This window comes from Bombyx mandarina, chromosome 20, assembly GCF_030267445.1.
Source record: "Bombyx mandarina strain Sakado chromosome 20, ASM3026744v2".
In the NCBI taxonomy this organism is placed as follows: domain Eukaryota; kingdom Metazoa; phylum Arthropoda; class Insecta; order Lepidoptera; family Bombycidae; genus Bombyx; species Bombyx mandarina.
In genome coordinates this window covers 10,134,943-10,159,654 of record NC_143226.1, presented here as the reverse complement: position 1 = coordinate 10,159,654, position 24,712 = coordinate 10,134,943, and the positions used below count along the sequence as shown (strand labels likewise).

Genomic DNA, 24,712 nt, shown 5'->3' with positions numbered 1-24,712 from the left:
ACTAGATGATGACAGAGCTTTGCTCGGTTTTTTTTTGATAACGCCATCTTGTTGTGTCTTTAAAGCGGTTAGTTGCCCTCAATTAAGAAAAATAGTATTATTATTCGCCAATAGATGTCGGGAAGAGTTGATTATTGAAAACACGAATAAAACAACATTTTCTGAAAAAAAATCGCAGCTAGATCGATTTATCGCCCCCGAAATCCCCTGTATACTAAATTTTATGAAAATCGTTGGAGCCGTTTCCAAGATTCAGATTATATACATATATATATTAATTAATATACAAGAATTGCTCGTTTCTTTAAACGAGCCGGTATAAGATAAGATAATAATTGCGAAAAGTTATAAAATGGCGAGCTTAACTCAACAATTGAGTTATCTACCAGCTAGCTAACCGTTCGTAAAGATGGTGAGCTTTACATAGGTGGGTAGAAGAGTACAATCTTTTATACGAGAACCGCATCAAAATTTTCCATTTAAATTAATTCTGAATGTGTATTTATTTGGTTTTTAACAAAAGTCTGGGTGGAGCGTGCGGTATCAAGAAATGTGTCTCGAATATTGAGATTCATTTTTACACCCGACGATACTATTCTTTCGGCTATGATACGTAACATGAAATTTTTGTAGGGTTTTTTTTGCCTAGATGTGTGGACGAGCTCACAGCCCACCCGGTGTTAAGTGGTTACTGGAACCCATAGACATTCACAACGTAAATGCGCCACACACCTTGACATATAAGTTCTAAGGGTCTCAGTATAGTTACAACGGTTGACCCACCATTCAAACCGAAACGCATTACTGCTTCACGGCAGAAATAGGCGGGGCGGTGGTATCTACCCGTGCGGACTCACAAGTCCTACCACCAATAGTCACACAATAATTGGAGTGATTGACCGATGTCTTCACTTATAGGCAATGACAACAATATAACACTAACACGGCTGTGCAGTTGACAGGGTTGTTTGCTCTGTTTCTGGGTGTTTATTATCTATATATGTAAATATATAATGGTATGGAACTTACGGTTTTTTTTTAATATAGTCAGAAAACATTTGAAGTCCTTTTAAAATTAATATTTTAAACAGTATTATTATATGTTCTATACAAAACTGATCTTTCTATGCACTCAATAACAGACAGGTGAGTGATTCCGTCTATGAAAAATCTTTTTTTAACACTAATGAGCTTTAACGGTTTTGATTGATAATATTTTTTCTTTACATATTTTAAAAAGTATATTTATCAGCACCTGGTACCCATAACACAGGGGATTCTAAATTAGGGCCGGATAACCGTGCGTGACATATTAAAAAAAAAAGTATAAATTTTATTATTATTAATTTATGAGCAGTCAATTAAATTTGGTTCGAACGCTAACTAATGTTTTGTTGTATTGTTGTTGTATGTCCATGGACAGCATGACGAGAACACTGTCGCTTGAGACGCGAGTTCGAAGTCTTAATCGTATAGCGGTTTAATTAAGACATTTAAATCAGCGCGATAAACGCATTTTAGCTGACATCCGCACAGTATAATTAGCACGCCGATAAGAACATCATTGTATTTTCTTTTGCCATTTAAAAATAACCAAACGCTGTTTGGAAACTAAAACAAAAGTAGCGTCATTTGAATTGTTGGAGATGCTCTGTCGTGTTTATACGTAATCTGACGGGAACTCGATAAATAATCGCGATAAGAAACAATAAACAGTAAAACATTAAATTCGGTGTTTTCATGGGAATTTAAATGTTGTTTATTCCTTAGATATAATGTAATTTGGTATTAAGACATTGCGATAAAAACAAGAAGGTTAGGTGTTCGTTTAAGATTAAATTTGGGTACTTTAATTATTTAATATGAAATATATATTTTTTTTTATTAGTTTCACACAACTGGATGAAATCTGCACACATAAACATTGAACTTATTTACATAAAATAATACATTATAGAATTCACCCTTTTGGGGTGAACACATCTTGCTTAAGAGCCTTTGTGCTTAAGATAAAAATTAAGCTCTTTTATCTTTATTTTATTATTTACTAGATGATGACCGAGCTTTGCCAGTTTTTTTTTTCGATAACGCCATCTTGGATAGTTGCCCTCAATTAAGAAAAATCGTATTATTATTCGCCCATAGATTTCGGGAAGAGTTGATTATTGAAAACACGAATAAAACAACATTTTCTGAAAATAAATCGTAGCTAGATCGATTTATCGTCCCCGAAATCCGCTGTATACTAAATTTTATGAAAATCGTTGCAGCCGTTTCGGAGTTTCAGATTATATATATATATTAATATACAAGAGTTGCTCGTTTAAAGGTATAAGGTATATAAAGGTATATTTTTATTATACGTCATTTTTTACATTTGCACGGTAACTTTAAAATAAGTTCCCTCTGTCGATTAAACACTTTTCGTACGCTCTTTGGTAGATGTTATATTTAAGACGCGTAGCTCGAAAACAATTAAATCTATTACAGAACCAAGGTGATAGATGTAGCTCTGAGATTATCAAGATGAATAGGCAATGGGCCGGCCACTTAACTGATTAGCGGATGGCACGGGAGAGCTCACGCCCCACCTGGTGTTAAGTGGTTACCGGTGCCCATAGACATCTACAACGTAAATGACGCCACCCACCTTGAGATATAAGTTCTAAGGTCTCAGTATAGTTAAAACGGCTGCCCCGCCCATCAAACCGAAACGCATTATTGCTTCACGGCAGAAATAGAAAGACGTCCTTATTACGTTTTTCATCATTTCACATTTATATTATCTCTGTAGTGTTAAGTGTTGATGGAATTCGATCATTCAATTGGAAACTGAATCCTGGTGTCTATTTCCTTTCAAAGTTCCTCTGGGTACTGAACTCCAGCTGTTTTCATTAATCAAGACACAGATCCAACTGCTATAACAATCTTCGCAGATCGCACTGACCCAGGTTTTTGAAGACTTTTTAAAATGATTCATTTTGTTTACAGATGGCGCGGTGGTGTGCAGTGTTAGCGCTGTGTGCGCTTGTCGTCATTGCCGACGGAGCTGAGACCTCTTCAAGATACCGTAAGCGAGAAATATTTAAGATTATTAATTTATATTTTTCATTCACAGCGTCGAACTTCTAGAAGCCTTTCTGTATTCCTATGTATTACGCTAGAGTTCAGTCAGTACACAAGATGTAAAGAGAACATTCCAGAATCTGCATTCGATATTAATTCATCAAGCAAAATATAAAAAATTGACGTTTGTGAAGGTTTAAGCTTCGTGAGTCCGCAATGTAGTATGAAGGTAGTTGCATTTTCCCCGTGTCTCTTCAAGGTCGTTGAACCCGCGTGTCACTTATTTAAACATTTCTATATCTAAACTTACCTGAGGCAGATTGATTCGCTTCGGCAATCTAACGTTAATTTAAAGCTGGTAAATTCTTTCGCCAGCGACGAGCCAATGATATTAAGTGGATATTGGACCTGTAGAAATAGAACATGCAATTATTGACTACCAGTAAATCATTTGAATCTTATTTACGTTTGAGCTAATCTGGGATGCCAACGTAACTTGTGTGATCACGAACACTCACAATTTTACTCTGTTAGAAATCGATATTAATGGCGGCGATGATAGATATCAACAAAACTGATTATCATCAGCTTTGGGCACTTTTATTTCCCTAAATAAGAAAACGAACTCCCCACCCAGTAATGGTTAACAGATTCAATAGATATAAACAGTGTGAACTTGGGTAGTTTTGAATATGAGCTTAAAGACGTAAATAATATAACAGAGGTTATACCTTTCAAAGCAGAAAGCCTTAAAAGCTGCTGCTTTCACTATGCTTAGTAAGGTTGTAGAAGACAGTAAAGTCATGATAGTTATGCCTCTGTCTGCCATGAAATCATTGCGTCCGGCACGCTTGATTTCTGAAGAATATGGCGGACTTCACGATTGACCCATGCATCATTCTCCATCAATTCTGCTCGGTTCGGCCATCTATTCAACAAACAATCTCTAATTTTTAGATCACTCACTTAAACAAATCTAATACTAATCCTTTAAGTATTTACCACATACCATCCGGCTATGGAATGAGCTCCCCTCCGCGGTGTTTCCCGAGCGCTATGACATGTCCTTCTTTAAAAGAGGCTTTTGGAGAGTATTAAACGGTAGGTAGAGACGCGGCTCTGCCCCTGGCATTGCTGACATCCATAGGCGACGGTAACCAGTCACCATCGGGTATGCTCATCTGCCTACAAGGGCAATAAAAAGAGAAAAAGGCATTTTTACCAAATTTTAATACCATTTTTAAATTTGAGAACTTTAAGAAAAGAAGTCAATCCATCCATAGCCATGATATTAATGTCTCATATACCTAGAAATTTTCTTTTACCCACGTCGAATGACAGATAGATATATAATATTTTCATTGTCTATTGTATGTTTAGTTGCTACTGAATCTTGTAGACTCTTGAGGAGACATTTTGAGGTTGAAATATATAGTATTGTAAAAATGATTATCCATGTAGCTGTTCTTTTTTTTCTTTCTTTTTTACCGGCGCCCATACACATAATATTATGGAAGCCATTATCCACCCTGACGTTTGAGGTCTCTGTCTCAATTGCGTATTTATTATGGAAATTTAATATTTTGCGTATTTGATTTCTTTTACACGATAATCTCCCATTATTATGGAAGTAATTTGTGAATTGAGGTTAAATACGTATTTCATTACATAAATTGGTAACTGCCTGTTGGATTTGAACACCGCCATATTCATTTACAAGTACACCGTGCATCTTATCCTTTAGGCCACGACGACTGTTCCATGGCAAAATAATGGGAAAATCCGACAGGATTCACAATTTGCGTATAGTTTTTAAATGTACAAACTGTAATATAGTTATTATGCTTTACTCTGGTGCAAAGGATAACGAAATTAAAGAAGGGGGGGGGGACTATTGACTATTTCCATGGATTGGGCGGTATGTATTAATTAATACCCTGACTCTGAAAATTCTGACTTTACAACGTATATTTGTGAAATACAAATTCGTTAATATGATAAGTATTTAATTTAGTATGTGAATATTTGGATTCAAGAAATTTACGTTCGAGTTATCTTTACGCTAAGCCTACAATTAACAATGATTAACTATAAATTAAACTAAAATTCTACATTTTAATGCTTTCCTTGTATAAAGAGTATTACCTCGTTTTTATCTTTTTTCTCTGAAACGCGTTGGTTCGATCGAGCTGTGTTACGAAAACACAACTGTGAGTACTCGTGATCATGGGGCGCGCGTGATTCTAATGGAAGAGGTCCATGACGTAAAATCAGGCACACACTAGTGTCTATGCAGTTTTCATGAATCCACATGCGTTGTGTTCAAGAGTGCTCACGGGTGCTCACGGGTGCTCACGGCTGCTCACCTATGGATCTTTACGATGTTGACATTATCAGTGTCTGAAATCAACAATTCTGTAAATAAAAAACTTACTTACTGGCACCTCCACATGAAAAGTTTAAAATCGATGTAAAATACCATTACCTTATTTCTAAATATTTGTACTAAATATTTAGAAATAATATTTATACTAAAACTAAACATTTTAACGTCTTTACAGAAACAAGAAAATCACGATCTAGACACGGTACGTATACAACAGATGCTCAATTAAATATTGATGCATTTGATATTTTTTTAAAGCGAATATGTAAGGTTATTTTTTTCTAACAAATTTTATTTTAAATCCAATGCATTATGAGTTTTTAAATATGGTAAACTAAAATTAAAAGATTCGTTAATAATAACAAAAAAAAAAGGTAACCGATGCTTTATATAAGCCAGCTTAAAGTTGTAGACGTCATTAAAACCAATTAATTACCATTTCAATCATGTTTCAATTCATGTGAGATTAAGCTTGGGTGCGTGTTTTCCGTCTGTGTCAGTCCGGAGCTCTTGTCAGACAAGGATGGAAAGTTGTTGACGAACATAAAGACTTTTTTTTATTGCTTAGGTCACGGCCCACCTGGTCTTAATTAGTTACCGGAGCCCATAGAAATCTACAACGTAAATGCTGCCACCAACCTTGAGGCATAACTTCTAAAGTCTCAGTATAGTTACAACGGCTGCCTCACCGTTCAAACCGAAACACATTACTGCTTCACGGCAGAAATAGGCAAGACGGTGGTACCTACCTAATTTTCTAATAGTCATGATCGATTTCATGTTAGCGCAGCTCATACACATCCCTGAGACGCCGTAAGATATCAAGTCGTCTACCAACATCTTGAAACTAGATCGTATTATTTATTGTAATTAGCGCACAAATTAGGAGCGATATGGCTTATTAAAATCCCTTAACAGTTTTACATTTTCAAGATAGGAATTGTCATATGGTTAGTTTGTAAATATGGTAGGGGAAGCGCTAACCCTTTGACTATCTGTATGACTTTGACTATCTTTGACTATCTGTACCTTTGACTGTCATTTATGTTACTGATACCCTACGTGACGCACAGAAGTAATTATGTCGATTTTTGCTATTAAGCACCTGGATTGCCTAACTTTGCCTTCTTTTGTTTTTAATGGATGTTTCAGTCTTTTAGGTCTCTTAGAAATAGATAAATTTTCAGTATCTTCGTATTCGTCTTTCCCAAACTCTACTATTATAGATATTCCAGTGCCCTACTTAGAAGATCAAAGAGAGAAATCGACATAATTACTTCAGTGGTCCACCCTTGTCCCACATGGCAGTCAATAGGCTAGATTAGCCACCGATAGAATTATCGACCCATATTCATTTCTAAATAATATACATCAATCACGAATTAACAAAGCACCAATTCACGTGTTCAACCATAGCATACCGAATTACAATATTCAATATTTCACGCGTTATTTTATATTTATTCATACTTTCGTTTCTCATGGCTTTCTCTGGTTTTGTTTTGAAAGGAATTAGATATACCAGTAAACGGGATTCTAATACGGAACTTTCACAGTAACTTGATCATTTATTATATAATGTTTTTTGTATATTTCTTTTGCATTAGAATTATTAAGGGTATTGCTTTATAGTTTTAGTTTAGTTTTTTCGGAAATTTCTCCCCGGTCGGAGACCTAGAGGTAGACCCAAGATAGTATGGAAGGATATAGTGCTGAAGGACAAAAGGGAATGCAATGTTTCTAGCGAGGATGTCGAAGACAGAGCGAAGTGGAGAAGTTAACTAAGGAAAGCTGTCCCCACCACCATATGGGATAAATAGCTGGGAAGAGAGAGAAAGAGAGAGTTTTAGTTAAAAACATCTTTTCATTACCCTTTGCCATGATAGAGAAATAAATTGTGATTAGCTTTGCCTTTTCATGGGTTCTGTCTCATGTGAGTTTCGGACGTGGGTTGTTGATTGACATGTTTTTAGTCGGTTCGACTCCAACATGGTCCCGCCCGCCATTTCTAGTGGAGGTCGAAAGGGCGGTGTTTCCTCTTGACCAAAAAAAAACACGAATCTTGTAGATCGTAACGTGATTTTAGGCTTTTTGTAAGTTGGTATCATTTTAATAGTCCATAATGGCACGCCGCTGTTCATTCATATCCATAAAATAATGTAAATTACTGTAAATTCATGTACTTTTAGTATATATCTACGCAATGTTCGGAATAAACAATTTTATTGGTATTCATCCTCCATTATGTTTTGTTGTTGTAATATTTGCTTGTAATATAATATTTAGTGTAGTATAAACTATTTCTTATGAATTAAGTTTAAAATAGCATGTGCTGTTATATACTGCTTTTTTGCCTGTAAATATTTTTGACTGTAATGTTGTAGACGCTTGAAGTAGATTAAACTTTAACAGCAAGTCATGCGATGTTAGAAGTAGTTGCTTCTATGACAACTTTGTCAAAACAGTGTTTATCGGGAACTCCAATACCTATTGTTCATGTTATTTGTATAGTCGATCTTTGTTTTTCTTTCACACTGCTTCTTCTTGTAGACATTCTTGTTTATGTAAAGAGCTGTCTCCTCTCTTTGTTTTATCTTTCTTCTTTGCCTTCTTCACTTGAAAAAATGTCTTTCTTCTCCCTTGCACATTGTATGGTGATTATGTCAAGAAGTTTGTGTTTCTCCTATTCTTGTTATGCTGTTAATGATCTCATTTAGCTGATGTCATAACTATAGTAAGAACGCTGTTCTTCTTTTTATTCTTGTACAGAATTAATTAATCTAACATTTTAATTTCTCCTTTCCTATCAATGAAAAAATCTCATATCTTTAATAACGAGGAATCGTCTTCTGTATATCTATAATTTTACTATAGTATAATACTACTAATCATCTTTTAAAACGAATTACTATTAATTATTTCTTTTCTTCTACGATGTTGTCTATTCTATACATATTTCGCTGTTTTCTTTTCTGTCCGCTGTGTCTTCCACTTTGGTGTTTTTTATCGTCATGAGCGACGATCCTGATGAAGGTCTGATTTCCAGCTGACCTGGCATCAAACCAGCAGACAGACGTCGACGAGATGGTCGGAAACCTCCTGCACTGGATTCAGGGATTATATCAGCAAAGAACTAGGAAAGGTCCGGATTCGATATTCTAGATTTCATTATTCGATATTTCTGCTTGTTTGTTTATAATTTAAATTTAAAATATGTAGGTTGTTGGTTAGTCTCCCGTATTTCAATGCGGAAAAATTACTACACCCAAAATTAAATCTCGATAAAGTAACTATCGTAAATCCTATCATTTACACTTGTTCATGCAACACACATGTTTGGTCATTTTACATGGTCAATAGCACTGCACTGCACCAAATTGCACTGAAGATTTAGCCTGTATTCCGCTATATTTTCAGTCTAGATATCATCAATCTTCATTAGAATTTAATTGGCATAATATAAATTGATATCTTAAAAAAAAACAGGATTGATTGGTCTTTTCTGATTATAGGGAAAACAGGATCTCTTAATCAACTCTGTAACATATTTCAATGTGCTTGCAGCTCGTCAGTACTTCGGAGGAAGACCTGAGAAGCCAAGACCTTTTGAACCAGCACCATCTTACTTACCCCCTGTGACAGGATATCCAGCTGCAGGATCACGTCCCACTCCTGTCTACAATGAGGGCCCATCATCGACAGTTCCGCAAAACCCACCAAGCCAACCTGAAACCACGTATCAACCGGAGCAACCCTATCCTCCAATCCAACCTACTTACTTACCCAGCCGCCCTGCTCAACCTAGCTACCAGCCCAGCCAGCCGACACAACCTTCCTATCAGCCAAGTTCACCTTCAGTTCCTACCTACCAGCCTAGTCAACCGACTTACGAGCCTTCGCAACCTAGCGACCAACCCAGTCAGCCGTCCCAACCTTCTTATCAACCTAGTCAACCAACCACTTTCCAGACAAGCCAACCTACTGTTCCTGAAACCACTGTTCCTGCTTTCGTCTCCGACAACGGCGGCAGCAGCTCTGGCGAATCCTCGCAAACGCAACTACCCACCCCGGATGATGATGACGATCGCCACCCTCCTCACATTCACGCTATTACAGTTGACTGTGGCAAGGAAATGATGACAATCAACGTCGAATTCAACAAGCCGTACAATGGCATCATCTATTCTCAGGATCACTATAACGAACCTGAGTGCGTTTACGTCAGAGAGAATTCGAACCAAATCAAATACTCGTTCACTGTAAGCCTAAACACTTGTGGCACAAGATTCTTCAGTGACTTCCAAAACGAAGGCCAAGCCTACCTCGAAAACGTACTAGTACTTCAAAACGAACCCGGTATTCAAGAAGTATGGGATCACATCCGCAGAGTCAGATGTTTGTGGGAAGGAAATTTGACCAAGCAATTGGTTTCATCGTTGAGTGTCGGTATGCTGAACCAGATCACGAGCAATTTCAGTGGAGACACAGCCATGGCACGTTTGGACATCCAGACCGGACGTGGACCTTTCGCGCCTGAAGCAAACGGCCTGATCAAGATCGGAGAGACCATGACTTTGGTTGTATCTGTTACCGGAGACCCAGGATTCGACATTCAAGTTAAAGAATGTATCGCCAGAGACGCCGATAGCCGTCAAATGGTACCGTTAACTGACAGCAACGGTTGTATATTAAAACCTAAGCTATTCGGTGCCTTCCAGAAAACGAGAGAAACAGGAAATACTGGGGCATCGATCATTGCGTTCGCGTTCTTCAAAGCTTTTAAGTTCCCCGATGAAATGGACCTAATTATCCAATGCGATGTGGAGTTGTGCAAAACTGACTGCGACGTGTGCCCTAACCCTGGGAGCATCGAACCGAGGAGAAAGAGGAGGGATATCATCCATGTCGGAAACAGAACTGTGGAGCCTATGACGACGATTAGTAAAGGTTTTAGAGTGGTCTTTGCTGAAGACCTCCCAGAGCCTTCTGGAGTGTGCATGACGCAGTCCGCTGCTTTGTGGGGCGGAGTGCTGGTACTCCTCGGATCTTTGATGAGCAGTGTCCTCGTATCGTATTGCTGGCAGAGATCCAGAGGCACCGTGAAGTTTACATAAAAATATCAAACTGGATTCAGTCATGATACTCGTAAAATAAATAATATAAAGACAACGAATTATGAGATTACATTTTGCATGATAAGATTTCGAATATACTTAGTGACGTTCTACAAATCACTGCCAGATTTTATTTTAAGTTTTTGAAGAAACGCATGTACATACATATACATAAATACCTTCGGCCACTGTTTGAATTCAATGTTAATTTGTTGTAATCGAGTATTGAATGTAACAATAAAAAAATACTAATTTATAGTATTTTTAAGATTAATTTTAAGTTATTTTATCTTTTTGTAAATATTAGGATTAATAAATGATTTAAGCAAGTTAGTTTTGCGTATTTTTTTTAACTACACAGAAGAAGACGAATTTTGGCTATGATCTATATATATATATATATATATATATATATATATATATATAAATGAATTGCTGTTCGTTAGTCTCGCTAAAACTCGAGAACGGCTGGACCGATTTGGTTAGTTTTAGTTTTAAATTATTTGTGGAAGTCTAGAGAAGGTTTAAAAGGTATAACAATATTAAAATACTCGGAATTAAATAAAAATAACAATTTTGTTTTTTCTTTGATGTGTCTCACGTCGGACAAAAGTATACAAAAGTTTAAGTCTTTTATTTATCGATTGAGGCACTACGAAGTCTGCCGGGTCAGCTAGTATAATAATAAAAATTAGTTAGGTGTGTATAAGCTCGTATTCTGAAAACACGCCAATGTGTTTTTTTTTATTGCTTAAATGGGTGGACGATCTCACAGCCCACCTGGTGTTAAGTGGTTACTGGAGCCCATAGACATCTACAGACATCTTGAGATATGAGTTCTAAGGTTTCAGTATAGTTTCAACAATTGCCCCACCCTTCAAACCGAATTACTGTTTCACGGTAGAAATAGGCAGTGTGGTGGTACCTAACCGTGCGGACTCACAAGAGGTCCTACCACCAGTACCGCGTGGTCTTAGTTAAAATACGCCCTAATAGAAATAAATACGTTTCAAGCTTGTAGGTATGAAAATTTCTTATAAATAAAACAATCTTATAAAGCTTTTAGTTTCTTTTTCTTCGGATTTCTTTTGTTTTATGAGAGCAACCACTCCACAGCCTTCAGTTTATCTTCCATCCAACGATAAATTAAAATCCGGTTAACTAGAAGAGGTAATAAGAGTTTCACGAACAGTAATGCCGATGGTGTAAAATACGTGTTACTTATGGACATCAGCCAGAAGTGAATCCGAAGCCGCTGCCTATCGCAAAGTATGGTTCAGTAGTGGACAGAAGAGACAGAAGACTATTTATTAGAAGAAAAGCTGAACTAGCAGAAAAAAACATAAAACATTACCTAAGTTTCTAGGATTTTAGTCTCTTCTGGCACTGCAAGCATCAAGCTTAAGTAAAAAAAAACCCAGGGATAACATCATTTAAGAACGTCGATCAGAAGTTATTTTAATCGTATGAAAATACTACGTATAAGATCTTTATGACGCGAATACACAATGCATAATCTGGTGTCATTTTTTTTAGTTTGTTTATGATTCAACACCGATTACTGGGTGTAGGGTAAAACGAATTTTATCATTCACGTATACATATGTCCGGAAGATCATGTAGTGACACTTGTCAGTCGGTTTGTCTATCAGGGAGTACATTGGCGATAGTCTGTTGTGTCTACGGCGACTTTCTCTATCATTATGGTCAATTACTTTCTGCTCCCAAATTTCTGTTGACCTTTTAGGTTTCTTATTACGCCTTCTGGTTGTATGGAATATCGGAACATAGTACAGGCAGTCGCCATCATCATCTGAAGCAGTAATAAGTTTATAGCAAAGAGACAGCTCTTGTGTTGCAATTGAAATTCAACCTCATGTTTGGATCGCTGTTCACATTGCGATATCTTCGTAAACTTATCGCTATATAGACCGTTAGCTCGTCTACCCATCCATAACAACAACTCGAAGTTTTAGGAGATTTCTTATGAGGATATTTTCACTATTTTTTCCCTACCTATTCACTGGTAGCCTAAGAGGCTATTCCAACTACGAGCTCACGGGCTCAATCTGAAAGAATTTGCTAACAATAGCCTCAGCAAGAGCAGTACTTCGCAGAATCTACCACCGGATCGGAATCGCGACCCACTGAGAAGATCCGGCAAGAAACTCAGTGGCCTGTGTCTGTCGGTTAGGACGGTGACCGGCGATTGAGGGTCCTAAAAGCACCGAGAGTGAATCCGGGGGATCCGACAAGACATGCTTCGGCGATAGCGGTTTTGCGTTGCCCCGTTGCGACCCGATAAGATTGTCACCCTAGTGTGATGGTAATGTCGACGTGGAGGTAAATAAAATAAAATTGTATATTATTTTCTGAATCTATTTAATTCACTATAAATAACAGTAGGTGTTTAAAACTAACAGTTTAAAACTAGATTTGTTTTCGTCTACACTGAAATACAAAGCGAAATGGATAAAAAAGTTACGACGGCTGAGCTTATTACACAATCACTGGCAATGCTATGCAGTAAGTCCACCTCTTGCTATAGTTACGCACTGGGGTTCGGGATAAATAAAAAAATCTACCTGTATTCAACACTTAGAACACTTAAAACACTCAACAAACACTTTAAAATTCTCAATTCGCTTCTTCCGCTTCACTTCAGGTGATCCGTTCGCTGTTTCGCTTCGAGTAGTTCCGATTACCGGCTGACTGCGTGCCATCTCTGCAACGTTTTTATAGCCGATACCACATCCCTAGAAGTATCGAGAATATTCCATACAATTCGAGTATTGTGTTTCTGCTATCTGACAATAGATGACGTTGTACTTCTTAAGCGTTTTAATTGCTACTAGATCCTTCGATATTCGTTCGACTATTCGGCGATAAATGGTGTTACTCTTACCGGTGTAACACTATTTATGAACGCCTGGTATCAGCGTGTAACCAGCGAAGTTCTATGATCGCCCGATATTCCACCTTATTGTTGTGTTCTATCAACGTATTTCTCGAATAAAGTTCCTATTAACATGAGCCCCTGGTATTGCAGCATGTTACTTCGTGACTTTTACCTTTGATATCTGTGCCTGGTACATTTTGTTACCCATAAAACAATGGTGGTTTTGTCTCACTCACCCGTAAAACAATGGTGGTTTTGTCTCAAATTTTCAATCTAGAAATTATTATGCTTTCTTTGTGAAGTCTCGATAAATGTTAATAATTCAGACAATTAAACCGACTAGTGGTCCCCCGGTAGTCGACATTCGACTATATTTATTTGAAAATTTGACCACAGACTATAAGCAATAAGAAAGGTTTGACAACAAACAATTATTATGGATGGGTGTGTGTGTGTCAAATACATGGTAGTGTGTGTAATGTTTTTTTTATTGATTTAATGTATTTTCTATGCATAATTTAAAAAAAAAAAATTAACACACTGCACACCTTCTCTATATTCTCTATAAGTGTGCGAAATTTCTTAATCCTCCGCCCGTGCAATTTTCGTAAAAAGGGGATACAAAGTTTATGCTTCACGTATTAATATTAATAATAGCTCTCGACTATACAGACATAAGATATCTTAACAATATTTTCAAAGTGACGATTTCAAGTTGTAATGAATTCAAATAAACCAATATCTAAATATTAGTACAAGTCCGTATGAAAATATCTAGGGAAATCGCTCTGACTTCTTATTTCAGTTGTCGAAAATACATTTTAATTCTAAATGTAACTTAAAATGGAGCTTTATCCATCTGCAAATAATACTGACGTTTGCTTACTCTGATTGTCACAAGTTGCTATATAAAGTTTTACTGTTCTGTGTACTTTCGACCCAACCAGATTATATTGCATCATTTATTTATTTTATCTTCAAGCGGTCTTACAGTGTACTTAATACAATGCCATCAAATATAATTTTCATTTTCAAATTTGAAGTTTTTGAAGTGAATCTTCTTATGCGACTTCCAACGAGGTTGCGTTAAACGTTTAACGCAACCATACTAGAAAGAGACAGAGCGAGAGTGAATGCGTGGCACTCGAACGCATGTCCGTAGTATACGTGTTACAGGCCAGTGCGAGCGTTAGCAACGAGGAGCGTCCGATATATACTTAATGAAGTATTTAAAAAAAATATACATATTTATTTTTCTATCTATAATTTAAAATATATCTACATATATAAAAGAAAGTCGTGTTAGTTACACTATTTATAACTCAAGAACAGCTGAACTGATTTGGCTGAAAATTGGTGGGGAGGTAGCTTAGAACCAGGAGAAGGATATAGGATACTTTTTATCACGTTCCCATGGGACGTGACATAAAACGTGGTATAACAAAACGCAACTGATATGGAATAACAAAACGCAACTAACAGCTAAACGTAATATATTCTATGGTTAATTATAGTAGAATTTCGAACATGACCGGTTGATGTGTTTGAAACAAACCGTGTGGCGGAACAAAGTTCGTCGGGTCCACTAGTATAATATAAATGTTGAAGATGTCGTATCTCTTATACACAGCATTCCCTATTACAGGAGCAATCTGATTTAAGGGTGAAAAATGAATAAAACCACATCGTTCACATCGAAAAAGAAGTTTCACTTCATTCACACGCACCAAGTTGCAACGGTGCAAGCGCACCGTTTTTTTTTTAAGTTTTTGATAGTTCTATTTGAGTGGATACGCTCTTCCTCACTTGATGTTAAGTGCCATTTGGTTGGCGGAAAATAGTGGTATTGGTAATTGGTACTTGCCCACGGGCTTCGGACCAATGCCTAGTCTCTTAGTCTGGGCGCTGCATCTTGTCAGATATGAGCGTCCTACCGTTGAAATTCTAGTTTTTTAATAAATTTTTCAGTTTCGTTATTGGCATGTCAAACCGGTTATATATGCGCATGGCCGTCTTACACGACCTCAAACTTCGAGTCCAATTCAACACTTTTGGACAGGCCGATGTCTGCGTGGGAGATATCACTACTGGGCAGCTTGCCTAACTTCGGAGCACTGTTGGCTAGTCCCTTCTGTGGATTTGCCTTCAACATTTTAGGGAGAAAATACGCTACGATATTCTTCGGTCTACCTTACGTGGTAAGTTCTTGTTATTATTTTGATTACAATACCAGCGCATATTTGGTGTCGTAATTTCTGGTATATTTATCCGAAAAAAGGTTTTAGCTATGAGTTTAAATTACTAGGAAAATACTTCCCGATCTTGAACATCGTGAACTTTTTCTAAAATTCTGCTATGTTTGGGCTTTTAAAACCTAAAATATCACTCACACCAGTTCTGCAATAGCATTGAATATCAAATATCAAAAAAACGTAATAGTACCGTCTTCGTAAAATCGGTATAAGAACAACTGCTCAATTCTTAGCCTCGAAAAACTAGTGACTCCCTAGTGGCATGTAACGTTGGCCTATCACAGAACACAAGATATTTGACCGAAGTCAGAATCTCAGGAGCTTTTTAAGAAAGTTTTGCATATATACAAGTTCTGAACAACAACATAGGGACCCTCGGTCGGTACTTTTATTCGCTCAGTGGAAAATCATCTCTTTGTCGATAGCCCCAAAGGCAGAATTTGAAAAAAAAAAACGGAAAAAAAATCTGATTTTGTATAGCAACGGTACAGCATTATAGCTCACATCACTAATTATTTTATTAGTACTTCTATTTATATTACTATCAACACGAAAGTTTTAAAAATAACCAAAAACAAATTGACGTATTTCGTGCGTGTGGTTACATTAATCCACAACTACCTCGCTGTCTGATAAGTAAATCACTGCAAACAAACAGCAATTACCTGGCTTTGTTGTAAGCTGATTAGAAGTAATACTATTATACTTTGTTGTAATGTTATTATATTAAACTTAGATAGCGGGAAAGTGTCTTGAATGCCTGCGTTCTGGCTTGAAAGGTGGGGCAGGTGTAATTGTACAGAATTGAGAGCTGTTGTCTCAAGTTGGATGACGGTAGCAATGGTATGTTGCCTATGGGTCCCGATAATCACTTGATACCCAAAAAAGAAATCTAAATTTGTGTACAAATTTTTCATTAAATATCTTAAGACATGAGGTCAAAATAAATGTCAGTTGTATTGTATAACACCCATGATGCGTGTGCATATAAGACCTATATTATTCGTCCCAACGGCTGCCCCACCATTCGAACCGAAACGCATTACTGCTTCACGACAGAAAGAGGCGAGGTGGTGGCACTTACCCGTGCGGACTCACAAGACGTCCTACTACCACTAAAACAAGACTATCATTTTACGTAGTAAAACCTGATCACGCGAACAAACAAACACAAACGAGTATTTACATAAACGTACTGCATAGTTATATAATATTTCTCGTTGTTTTATTTCAGATCACATGGACAATAATATCTCTTACGGATAATGTGATCCTAGTACTTGTGGCCATGTCGATCGCGGGTGTGGGCGTTGCGGGGCAAAACGTTGCAATAATTTACGTGTCAGAAATCGCTCATGACTCGATCCGAGGTGGTCTCACGGCATTCTCGTCATCGGGGTATATCATAGGGCTTTTGACGTCATACATTTTGGGAGGAAAACTGACGTATCAACAGGTTGTTTATACGCATTTGGGGTTCTCAGTGATGACGATGCTGTTGTTGACCTTACTCCGCGAGAGTCCTGTGTTCCTGGTAATGAAAGGCAGGGAAGAAGTGAGTTTTTTGTCTTTTTGAAGTTATACTTCTTTAGGCGCGTTATGAAAAATTGATGAGAGTGAAATTTTACGATGCGCGCACACCGTGACACAAAATTAACAGAATTCAGTTGCCCACTAAATCGCTCATTACAACGCGACCGACGTAACTTGGCGAGTCTGAATAAAGCCGCAGGTGAACTTTCCGAACCGTACCGAGAATTACCGAATTATACGATATCAAGAAAAGGGATGTCCAATATGCGTGTTTGAGGATGTTGTTTAATCGATTTTTTTTCAAATTGATTAAAATTTAAATAAAAAAAAAAGAAATAAATTTAATAAAAATAAAGTATAACTTCTTACGCGCGTACATAAGTACACGCACCCTTTTTTTCTTTAAATATGTGTTTTAATTGGTTTGGATGCTAGGAAAGCTGGACCGGTCGTTGCGAAAAGGCTTGCAGGAGACCTGCCTCCAGCAGTGGACGTCTGTGGGCTCAAAGATACAAGCTTACATGACAAAATGAACTTAACGTATGTTCAAGATCTTAAATAGAAAGTGACTTTGCGTCAGATACAGTATGATGCTTTCCAACGCCCCAAAACAAATTTCAAGATAGACCAGTGGTGCTCAAACTAGGGGCCTCGACGCCTATAGAGGCCGCCAGAAGGTTGTTAGGGTCGCATTTTTTTTTAATATTTCGGTCGATTTAGCAGCTCGTAATAAAAAAGATCTCTCTAATGAAGGGGTCATAGTCGAAAAATTGCGCACCACTGAGATTATAGACGATATGCCTTGGTTATGCCAATATAAATAAGAGAGTCGTATAATAACTAAATGGTTATCCTGTATGTTGGCAGGAAGCGGAAAAATCTATAGCGTTCTATAAAAGATTGAAAATCGGTTCAAAGGACATTGCATTTGAAATTGACAAAATCAGATTGCAGATTAACCCTAGTTCCGAGAAAACTTATCTACCTGTAGATACTGGTGAGTAACATTTCTGTACAGCCTTATTTTCTATCACAATTATTTCCACGGGAATTCGCTGGGTGCTGAATGGATTTTAAAGCTCTCGTGTCCTAAAGGATGAAACGCCTCCCGAAGCCGGCAGGCAAGTCATATTTTTTTAAATTAAATACGTACCTACTTGACAAATGTTCAATAATTACTTCCACGATGAAAGAATAATATCTTGGAAAAAAAACGACAAAAGATTTAATTTGCGTAATTAGAGGTGGTAAGGCGTTCTGTGAGCTCGCACGGGTAAGTACGACGACCATGCCTATTTCTACCGCGAAGCAGTAATGCGTTTAACCCATTGTTCCATAGAATTTTTACTTGGAACTCATATCTTCAGGTGGGTGGGGGCATTTATGTTGTTGATGTTTATGAGGTCCGGTGACCACTTAACACGTTGAACGGTTTTCGATCCACTGGTGGGCCTAGCGTACCATTCGGGCCAAGGCAAAATTAGGGAATCAGTAATTTTTATCAACTTGAGATTTTCATTAAAAAATTTATAAAATGCGATAATTTGCACGGAAGATAAAAATTTACGACTTTTACCGTTTAGTTTTCAGGATATTTTAAAATAGCCCTTTTAAAATCTTGAAAAAGCTGCAAGGTTTTACTGGATTAGAAAACTACGCCGTTAGGTTCGGCTAAAGGACCACGCGACTCACTTCATACGCATTTTTGATAGCTGCAATCTGTGGTTTGTGGGAAGCGTTTACGTTGGAACACTCACGCGGCTCACGGGTGACCCTCATGGCCCGAACGGTTCGGTAAGATAAGGCTCACCGGTGAGCACCGTGGCCTAAATGAAAATACTCGATTTTTCATATGGCGTTCAACGTGTTAAGATCAGGAGTATACGTTTTTACTATACTGAGACCTTAGAACGTATATCTCTCAAGGTGTGTGGCGCATTTACGTTGCAGATGTGTATGGGCTCCAGTAACCACAGTAACCACATCATACCAGGTGGGCTGTAAGCTCGTCCACCCATCTAAGCAATAATAATAAAAAGCAGTCTTATAAGCAAAGAAAAAAGTTGTCGAACTAATGGATTGTAGGGTTTGCCTTGTTGGAACTTTACATACATATTAATATATATATTCTTTTATTTACATTCAGAAGAAGCAAAAGATTTAGCGAAACATGAAGAGCAACAAGTTGAACAGAAACCGACATCGTCTTGGAAATTTTTGAGTAAGCGTTAACAATTTTAATTCGTAATCTCTAGTTTCATAGCGAAAATCGTACCATATAAATACACCGCTTGTCGCCTGACTGGATGCCCGGGGCGATTGGTTTACTTTCTGTGCTAATTCTTTTTATTAAATATATAGGTAACGTATGCTCTCGAATCATACCAACGTTAGAGCAACAGTACCCAGTTATGTATAAAATTTGAAGTCGTCGTGGCCTAAAGGATAAGACGTCCGGTGCATTCGTATCGAGCGATGCAACGGTATTCGAATCCCGCGCGGACTCACAAAAGGTCCTACCACCACCACTTGTAATAAAAATCAAACCCCCAAAATTCTAATTTGCGTAATTACTCGTGGTAGGACCTCTTGTGAGTCCGCACGCGTCCACCTCCTGCCTATTTCTGCCATGAAGCAGTAATGCGTTTCGGTTTGAAGGGTAGGGCAGCCGTTGTAACTACACTGAGACCTTAGAACTTATGTCTCAAGGTGGGTGGCGCATTTACGTTGTAGATGTCTATGGGCTCCGGTAACCACTTAACACCAGATGGGCTGTGAGCTCATCCACCCATCTAAGCTATAAAAAAAATATTAAAATAAAAAATTTGAAATCATGGGATATCAGTGATTATGATCAGATTTAGATCCGTGGCTCAACACAATCCTTAATCGTTTTTATCTGAATTCCAGTGAAGTCAAAGTCTTCACAGCGCGCCCTGGCCACAGTGCTAATAATCATGACCCTGATCATATTAATGGGCTGCGTGGTGCTACAAGTGTATGCCGAACCGCTCTTCAAAGAAGCTGTACCTTCGATGCCGCCGAACCAATGCGCCATATTACTCGCTGTGGACTTTTTAATTGCCAGTCTCGTTTGTGTATTTATTATTGATAAGTTTGGCAGAAAGGTAAGGCTTTTTTTTTTTGTTTTTTTATTGCCCTTGTAGGCAGACGAGCACACGGCCCACCTGTTGGTGAGTGGTTACCGTCGCCCATGGACTTCAGCAATGCCAGGGGCAGAGCCAAGAGGCTGCCTACCGCAATTTTCTGGTAATTTCACTGACGGTCATACGAACCAAATCAAATCAGACGCGTCATAGCTTTACGGTAGAAATAGGCGGGTAGGTATCGAAAGGTGGGCTCACAATAGGCCATACTATATTGACCAAATATCTTGATGTTATTAGCTTAGGAAACGCAAAAGCATTTCAAAATTACCGTTTTCTTGTGCCTTTTTAAGTATTATACCTTTTAAGCGACTTTAATATATGGTTAGTATTCGTATGTAACTATATGGATCAATAGTGGATTTCTAACAATGTTATCCAGCTATTCCATTCTAGCCATTTTAAGTACTTATTACTATGACACCTATTCCATTCTATTTGCGCCTGGTGGATATTATTGGCTCCCCCTGGATTGAGCTAAGGTGGGTGATGGATAAGAATCAACAATTTCTTTTGAGCCTCAATTGAGCCCACATGACATGAGACATGAGGTTAAAGATTCTTCTCGTTTTTCCTCTGTATTCAGCATGGCAATCGACTTCTGGAGATGTTGTTCCCAGTGCCGAGTTTGTGTATTCTTCAAATAATGTTATTTTGATTAAAACTCATCATCATTATCCTGCCCTTCTCCCATTCACCTGGGGTCGGCGCAACATGTTTTCTCCTTCCATTCACTCCCCTCTTACTCATATCGTCTTTTACGCAACCCATCCATTTCTTCTTAGGTCTACCTCTTCCTCTATCCTTCCACATTCATAATTAACATTCTCTTACCAACCTCATTTTCATTTCGTCTCATCACATGTCCATACCATCGCAAACGCGCACTTCTCAGCTTCTCTGTCACAGATGCCACTTTCAGACTTCCTCTAACATATTCATTCCGTATTCTATCCATTCTCGATTCATTCCGTATTCTATCCATTCTATTTTGATTAAAACTATGTTGTACAAAAACGGAACAGAACGAATTGAAGTTGATTTTTCTGGATTAGTAATCAAATGCGGTGAATTAATGTCCCATTTAAATGATAGGTATATACCGAAAATTCAGTCAACGTTTTGGCATAATCAAAGTTCATCATCAAAATTCCTATAGTTGTGCACTTTCATAGATGTTAGTTAATAAGTCAAGCCGCCATTATTACTCGCTTACTTACATTAAATTTGAAGAAACACTAAATTAACAAATTAATATAATTCAGACGATATCGATGTTTCCGGCAAAGAGCCAAATGAAAATGTCTCAAATCTACAAAAAATTTAAAGTTTTTTTTTGCATGAAAGAGAAAACAACAGCAAATTTAGGAGAAAAATTCTTTTGTGGAATTTTAAGTCAAAATCTAGTGGATTTTAACTTTAAAGTCTTAATTTCAAAAAACTATTCATAAACATAGTTCTCAATCGATGACTGACATTGACATTCATAATCCTTTAAAACAAATCTAGCGTGCCAACAACTAACGAAAAAAAATACCCAAATTCCCACACGATTGATCAGTGAACGACGTGTCGTGTACCAGGAGAACATAATTGAAAAGAGTTATTTTATTTTCAGCCCCTGCTAATAGTGACGGCAACAATTTCGGGCGTCTGCATGTTCCTGCTGGGCTTGCAACTGCAGACACATTTCGCGCCACATTGGTTCACGGTGCTAATCATCTACACGTACAGCTTCGTCTACATGCTGGGCTGCGCTGCTATACCGTTCGTATTGAGCGCCGAACTTTTCTTGCCGGAGGTTTGTTGATAAATCTAAAATTTAAATTTGAATTAATTTTTTTTTTTCAACATAAATGAAAGTACATACTTGTTGAACGTCAAAAAGAACTACCGCCAATTCACAAAGACTAGCCTCCGTCCTGCGAAGAACTGGCTAGAAACTCAGCGGGCATGTATATATATTTTTTTTAAATATTAGATATATTTTTTTAAATATTCATTTTTACAATGAGTATTATAACGTAACAATTATTGCAATATTGAAATGCCCGGAGCGAAGCGATAATTCTTTGTATTCATGTGTTCCTAGTATAACAGAGAGAGAACAGGACTAAATTGTCTAATGGATCTAATGAATGGAAAAATGGGATCACACGGGAAGCGTCATCTTTCTAATAAAAAAAGAATAATCAAATTCGATTCACCCAGTAAAAAGTTATAAGGTAACGAACACAAAAAAAAAACATAGTCGAATTTTTTAAGTCGGTTAAAAAGAAAAATATCTGGCTGCAGGATTTGAACACCGGCATAGTAGCATCGCTCGATAAGATTAAACCAGGCGTCTTAACCTTTGGGTTTTTATATATCACTGCCTTTAGATCACAATTACTTGTTTCGTTAATTTGACATTTACTCCTATACTTTTCAGGTGAGGAGTCTCTGTAATAGCATCACAATGGTTTGCCTTTGGTCGGTCAATTTTGTGACTCTTCTGGTGTTCAAACCGCTGGTGGAATGGCTGGGCCTCGGAATAGTGTTCTACTGCTTCTCAATGTTCTGTTTCGTGGGAGTTTTATATGGCTACACATGCATACCGGAGACGAAAGGTTTATCAGTGGACGCGATACAGTTATTATTTTTGAAGAAGAAATAGTGTACCACGCATTTCAGTCGAGATCTTTGGTTGTTTAAAATTTAAAGCGAACCTTACTACATATCTACCGCCAAATACCATCAGCCCATCCAAATAATGAATAGCGTACCTTCATTGTCTTGTTAGATTTAAATGAAATTTTGTAATTATTTCGCGTCTCACTCTTACGTAACGACGAAAAGAACAAAAGAAGAAGACAGCGTCCCGCCGTGACTTGCGTCTCGCGTACACAGCATATAACTTGAAAAGTTTTGATAAAACGCTTATTGTAAAAGTGGCATTCTTTGCTTGATGACTGCCATTGGATTGAATCCAAATCATTTGACGTGTACATATCTATATTACATAAGTTCACTGAACCAAATCGATATGACGTGATGCGTCGCGAAAATAAATATCGTTTATTTCATGTCTCTATTACCACCTGAAGGAAAACTCTGCTGACACTTACTCATAGTCGATGTGAGGTAATATTTCAAATGTAGCAGAACGGTGGATACATATAACTGAAGTATAATACATTATGTATTGCAAATGTTTACATTAATTAAAGCTAAATGAAACATCTCTTCTTTTTCTACACCTTATCCCACTACGAGGGTGGGGTCGGCACAGCTAATTTTTCTCTTCCATTCTCTTCTATCAGCCATCATCTCAACACTCATTTTTCTCTCTCTCATATCGTCATTCACAAACTCTATCCATGTGTTCTTCGGTCGACCTCTTTTCCCCCTCTACCTTACACACTACCATTTCCATACATCTCTTAAATTTCCATTAAATGAAACATCTGTTGTTTATTTTTAATTGAAAATCGTCGTAAAGAAGTCGTCGTGGTCTAAAGGATAAGATGTCCGGTGTACCGGTGTTCGAATCTCAGGCGGGTATCGGCGGTATTTCATTAGAAAAATTGGTACCCCGCCTGCGGGATTCGAACACTGAATACCGAATCGCTACATACGAATGAACCGGACGTCTTATCTTTTAGGCCACGACGATTTAATACGATGATACAAAATGTTTGATAGTATACATTGAGGGTGAGCGAATACACGACTATAATAAAAGACAGAGGTGATTATCGGGAAGCAAACTGTTACGGGCATTGACTTAGCGGCTACCTTAGGGAATGAATTACTTTCAAATTTGAACCAAGTCTGCTAGTTACAAAAGCGATGCGGTTGTTATTAAGAAAATATACCCGATCCTTTGGACCGAATGGTAAATAGTCAACGTTACCCTAAGCACGGATCTTCCTGATCTATTAACGGTGCTTTTAGGCACCTCAAGCACCAGTCACCGTCCTCGCCAAACCCGTCGCTTGCGACGAAGGACTCGACGAGTGAATTAGCCCATAGAAATAGCCCACTGAGTTTCTCGTCAGATCAGTAGGTCGCGTTTCCGATCCGGTGGTAGATTCGGCGAAGCACTGTTTTTGCTGGGGCCAGTGTTAGTAGCAACTCCGGTTTGAGCCCTGAGCGCTCACTTACACGTTAGGGTAAAGCCGAAAAAAATCCATGATAATTAAAAGTCACCGTTATTAATTATTATTTAAAGATGAGAATGTTTATAATTATTTGTAGTTTCCATTAGGCAATTTTTTGAACTATTAACCAGATAACCAGACTATAACAAGACT

The 24,712-nt window shown here is 37.7% G+C and overlaps 2 protein-coding genes across 4 annotated transcripts; both read left to right on the top strand.

Moving 5' to 3' along the window:
• The first annotated feature begins 2,990 nt into the window (after positions 1 to 2,990).
• On the top strand, positions 2,991 to 10,899 carry LOC114242491 (uncharacterized). 2 transcript variants are annotated; one of them, XM_089735969.1, is made up of 4 exons: positions 2,991 to 3,070; positions 5,628 to 5,654; positions 8,499 to 8,594; positions 9,017 to 10,899. In XM_089735969.1, exons 1-4 carry the CDS (start codon positions 2,992 to 2,994, stop codon positions 10,564 to 10,566), a joined length of 1,752 nt encoding a protein of 583 aa, XP_089592095.1. In that variant the 5' UTR covers position 2,991; the 3' UTR covers positions 10,567 to 10,899. The 2 variants fall into 2 exon arrangements, with proteins under 2 accessions (XP_089592095.1, XP_028029466.2); XM_028173665.2 differs by lacking the exon at positions 8,499 to 8,594.
• Positions 10,900 to 12,981: 2,082 nt separating this feature from the next.
• Positions 12,982 to 23,636, top strand: LOC149500751 (facilitated trehalose transporter Tret1-like). Of its 2 annotated transcripts, XM_089735622.1 has the most exons (8): positions 12,982 to 13,092; positions 15,434 to 15,663; positions 16,952 to 17,272; positions 18,118 to 18,247; positions 19,397 to 19,471; positions 20,161 to 20,378; positions 22,036 to 22,218; positions 22,849 to 23,636. In XM_089735622.1, the coding sequence occupies exons 1-8, from the start codon at positions 13,035 to 13,037 to the stop codon at positions 23,071 to 23,073; spliced, it is 1,440 nt and encodes a 479-aa protein (XP_089591748.1). In that variant the 5' UTR covers positions 12,982 to 13,034; the 3' UTR covers positions 23,074 to 23,636. The 2 variants fall into 2 exon arrangements, with proteins under 2 accessions (XP_089591748.1, XP_089591749.1); XM_089735623.1 differs by lacking the exons at positions 12,982 to 13,092; positions 15,434 to 15,663 and adding an exon at positions 16,455 to 16,560.
• Positions 23,637 to 24,712: the final 1,076 nt, after the last annotated feature.